Genomic DNA, 5,000 nt, shown 5'->3' with positions numbered 1-5,000 from the left:
TAAAATGACACGGTAGTTAATGCTTTAATGTGGGTGCGAAATCTGTTGCAATAATGTGTAGGCACAGTTTAGATTTTTGACAGACGTCAGGGCTTATGTTAAATTAAGAAAATGACATGCTGTCTCTCAAAAGTTAGAACTACTATATGCTTCCAAAAGATTTGCACACGACAGAAAGAACCACAATATGACAAACAACAGAAAGCATGGCTGCAGGCAATACATTACCTGCTATTCAGACTTGGTCGTGTGACAGACGTTTTCTTCCACACGAGATTACGTTGATTGTCTAACGAAGCCGTCAGGCTGAGTTAGACATCAGCTAATTGAGTGTGGAAAAAACTCTGTCACACGACCAAGTCGGAATAGCATTTATGTCTCACAGCTTCAACAGAGGAGAGAACAAACACGTTTTGCGTACTCAAGCTTGACAAACCTAATCACAGGAGCAGCCATTGTCGAGAGATCTACTTTTTGACGGAAGTGACCGAACAATTATGAATGACGTCTCGGTATATGTGAATGACGTCACAGTCATCGTCACAGTCTGTATCTTTTGAAGCATCGCATACTTCATGACGTCTTTCTGTGTCTGCATCCGCGAAATGTTTGTTCTTTCCGGGATCTTTGTCATCTATGTTCAGAACTCTGTCCTTCCAGTTTCAGACTAACATGCCTCCTGAGCGAGCCACTTTCCAAGGGCAGCTAAATTCGCGTATGAAAACAGTACTGTCGTCTGGGATGCCGTTTTCAGTATTCTCAGCGTTGAAGAATTTGTAAAGAGAAGAAACGATAACAGCAGGAGAAATAAAAGTCGTGTGTGCATTTTGGGGCTTTTGGAGGGACGATTTCGAGTTTGAATCCGTTCTTGCACATGCTCCAAAGCGTGTAACATAAAATCTTGCACACGTTTGCTTTAGTAGTGGCAAAGAAGGAAAGCGTGTGACATACTTGTTTATTCAACCAGATGCATGACAAATGCAATGTATGTTCAATGACAGAGACAAACATTCTTTTTCAAAAGAGGGATTGTGTATTTTTGTTCTGGATAAAAAAAGCCGGAGGAAGGGGTTGGACAACCAGTTGTAAATAAAGAAAACTGTTTTGTTCATTCCGTTACACGAATTGCAGTTCAAATTATTGTTTATGCTTTAGAGATAGATATTAACAGCTATTGTGTTTTCAGCGTACCAAATAGGGTCCGATATTTAGACGAGACAAGTATAATGCCGACGAGTCGAAGACGAGTCGCATTATACTTGTTTTAGTCTAAATATCGGACCCTATTGCTACGCTGAAAACACAATAGCGTTTATATAGCTATTTGACATTATATTCTGTGTTAAAATCATGTTTTTGTCAGCAACAACTACCAGAATGGTCCATGTCGTTGATTGCAGACGACGGTTATAGTGCGCATATCCCTTTGCGCATGAAGCCACGAAAATCACCGAACATTGAAAACCCACGAACATGTATTACGGAGAAGACTCGAGATAACCGGATGTTTAGCATTACGTCAATATGCTAGGAATCATATGACGTCATGACGTATCATGCTTGCTTACGTTTATTTTATGTTCGAAAGTCTGACTTCTGTTGGGAATTCGCGTGGTGAAGACTGCGGTAAATCTGTAGATGATAAGAGAACAAGGATTGTCTCAGAAGAAACGACTAAATGTTTCAGACCGGTAACTTCATTTCAACATTGCACTATACAATGGACGTTCTATGTGACAGGAGAGTTTGCTGATTTTGTGTTAAACATAAGAAAGATCGTCTGCTAGAATCAGAGATAGGTCGCTTCAGATTGCAGCTTCTTGACCTTTGTAAGGTTTGTTGCCTGTTAAAGAACTGGATTTTACACGTAATGTAGGGCCTATGTCATGTACAGTAAGCAACAAAAAAACCACACACAAAGCAAATGGCATCGTCTCGACTAGTCACAGAAACAAACCTGGCGAGGTATGCGTGTACTTTATACACGTGGAAGAAACCGGAACCATGCGTCTTTGTTATTGCCGATATCGTTTAGATATCGGCAAAAAATTACCAACTTCCGTAGCGTTATCCTTTGATGATCGCAATATATATAGGGATGTGTGAGACCATCCAATCACAGCCCCCGAATTCCCCCACGTGTCTATCAGAATAGCTATATATGCCCATTGAGAGGCTTTGTCAATATTTTGGTGATCTGTAAAGAGATTCACCCTTTCAAAGAAACGTCATCTCTATCGCTCTATTTGTGCCTGTCTGTCTGTCTGTCTGTATCTCTCTTGCTCTCTCCATCTCTCTCTCTCTCTCTCTCTCTCTCTCTCTCTCTCTCTCTCTGCCTTTCCTACCCCCCTCCCCCCCTCCCTCTCTGTTTAGAAACCAAGCAAACGTCATTTTATTGTGTGCAGGACAACACCCAGGCATGGTAAGGAATCCATTTTCTGCAAACAATGACGTCAATGCTGGTTGTAAACGTCACGTCGACATGGACACTGTACACGTCATCATCATGGCGGACGTGACGAATTTCATAGGAATGTTGACTTTGGCCAACAGTATCCTTCAAAATACAAAGTCTGACGTCATGTTTCACTTTGTGACGTATCCCTCCGACGTTACGTATCTCAGGTATTGATTGTGTTCGTATATTTGGTGGTTGATGGTTGGGGGAGGCCAATTAGAGAGAGAGAGAGAGAGAGAGAGAGAGAGAGAGAGAGAGAGAGAGGGAGAGGTTTATATGTTGAAAACAGCTCGTTGTATATAATTATGTGTGTGTGTGTGTGTGTGTGTGTGTGTATGCGTGCGTGCGAGTGTGTTTGTGTGTGTGTGTGTGTTCGTGTGGGTGCGGGCGTGCGTGTGTGTGTATGTGCCTGTGTGTGTGTGTGTGTGTGTGTGTGTGTGTGTGTGTGTGTGTGCGTGTGTGTGTGTGTGTGTGTGTGTGTACGTTTGCGTGCGTGCATCTATGTGCGTGTATACATACTGTCTGTGGCCGCTTCTGTGTCTTTTTATCTGTCTTGTCTGTGTGTCTGTCTGTCTGTCTGTCACTTTATGTCAGTCTGTCCGTCTGTCTTTTAGCTGCGTCTTATCTGTGCTTTTTGTTTTGGTTTGCAGAGAATGGATACAGGGAGGCAAGTTGAAAGACATATCATACAAAATCATCGAATTTTCTAAAGAAAAACTTTTAGGTAAATTTCTTGTGCGATCTCCAAGGAGCGATCTTGCAAGTCCGGTAAGTTTTCTTCTTTGCTGCTAACATTCTCAAAGGTTAAAATGTTATATGTCAACAATTGGAACTTCAATATATACAAATCTGGAAAGGTCAAATAAGAAGTTCACCAGAGTTACATTTTTATCAAAGAATACGTAGTAACAAATTATAAAACGGATCTGTTATGCATAAAACACAGAAAATATAAACAGTCGTTGTGTAAACTAAGAATAAGTGCCCACGACCTGAAAATTGAAACTGGTAGATATAGCCTAGCAATACACCTAGGGAAAATAGAGTATGTGAAACATGTGGAGTAATAGAAGATGAAATACATTTTCTAGATAACTGCATAGAAAACAACCAATTACAAAAACCTTTAATGAGTTAAATTAATCGATCTATATATTCATATGATGTACCAAGTCAACTTTTGCAAGTAGACAATGTACAAACTAAATTGGGAGAATGTGTATATAATTGCTTCCAAAAAAAGAAACAATGAAATCATTATTTTGGTTATTTATCTTCCCGTGTCTTCATTTCATGACAATGAAGTTTATTTGTACTCGTATTCACACACACACACACACACACACACACACACACACACACACACACACACACACACACACACACACACACACACACACACACACACACACACACACACAGTGAATTAGGGAATCAGATCTTTCTTTGAACGGGTCAAGATGCCGGTTCTTCTGATTTGTAATTCTTTATACGACAATATAGCTATTCTGATGGACACGTGGGGGAATTCGGGGGCTGTGTCTCAACATCATCATCAAAGCATAATGCTACGGAAGTCGGCCATTTTTGCCAATATCCAAAAGCATATTGGCAATAACAAAGACGCATGGTTCCGGTTTACCCATCTGTACTACATGCTGTTAACAATCGACAACAGCATACACTGACAACTTGAAATTCTTCTCGGGAATGTTTTTCAGCTTTACAAATGTCGATAGCATACCCTTTTCTGCTAACTTCCCGATGAAACAGGACTAAACCATATATTTTCTGTCCCTAAACACCACAAAATGCCCAAAGTCGAAAGATGTACAAACAGCGGAGTAAAACGGAACAGCCGTTTTTGTGTGCCTGTGTGAGCTGTTGCCGACTGACACAAACTTTCGCATTCGGCTTTTCTTATCTCGTACGTAACTCCACACTAAATACCCCACTTCCCCTCTGAAGTATTGATGTACATCCCATTGCACTAACATTCATGTAGTCGTTTATAACTGAGGTTGAAAAATTCGCTTCATGACGAGACAAGTATAAATGCCATTCACCCAAACTGAAAACTTCGCTGCCGTCAAAATTTAAAAAAATCAAACCTCTTTTTGTTGTATACGAATGAACTAATAAAACGCTGTTTAACAGCTGTGTTGTCAAATCGAGTTTTTTTTCTCCAAAGTCAGTGTGGCGCCTGCGCAAAACTAATGCGCATAAGAAACGGCGTCTGCTATCAAAACCTGAGATCAACGCATCGACGCACAAACTGTCATTTTGTAAGTTTGGAACAACAAATCAAGGTCAGAACAGCTATATAATCGCTATTGTATTTTCAGCGTAGCAATAGAATGACGGTACCCACCGTTAATTCAATTTTCATCTTCAGTTTCACAAAACAAAAAATGAAAAACGATTCAATTTTCAATATTTCGTTTTTCAATCTTCAATACGGTAAACAGAAAAACAGTTCACTTCCGTTTTTCAATATTTGATTTTCAATTCACAAATCAAAAAACGAAACAAGGTCTACTTC

General features: G+C 40.1%; 1 protein-coding gene across 1 annotated transcript in view; it reads left to right on the top strand.

The window, feature by feature from the left end:
* The window catches only part of LOC138978557 (glycosyltransferase 8 domain-containing protein 1-like), a 62,661-nt gene that overhangs the window by 41,573 nt on the left and 16,088 nt on the right, over positions 1 to 5,000 (top strand). The window contains exons 3-4 of the mRNA XM_070351300.1: positions 2,406 to 2,625; positions 3,109 to 3,226. Coding sequence (XP_070207401.1) covers positions 2,406 to 2,625; positions 3,109 to 3,226 — 338 coding nt within the window. The remainder of the gene's footprint in view (positions 1 to 2,405; positions 2,626 to 3,108; positions 3,227 to 5,000) is intronic.

This window comes from Littorina saxatilis, linkage group LG10 (assembly GCF_037325665.1).
Source record: "Littorina saxatilis isolate snail1 linkage group LG10, US_GU_Lsax_2.0, whole genome shotgun sequence".
NCBI classification, from domain to species: Eukaryota; Metazoa; Mollusca; class Gastropoda; order Littorinimorpha; family Littorinidae; genus Littorina; species Littorina saxatilis.
Note: the sequence above shows the minus strand (reverse complement) of the source record. Positions and strands in the feature narration are given on the sequence as shown.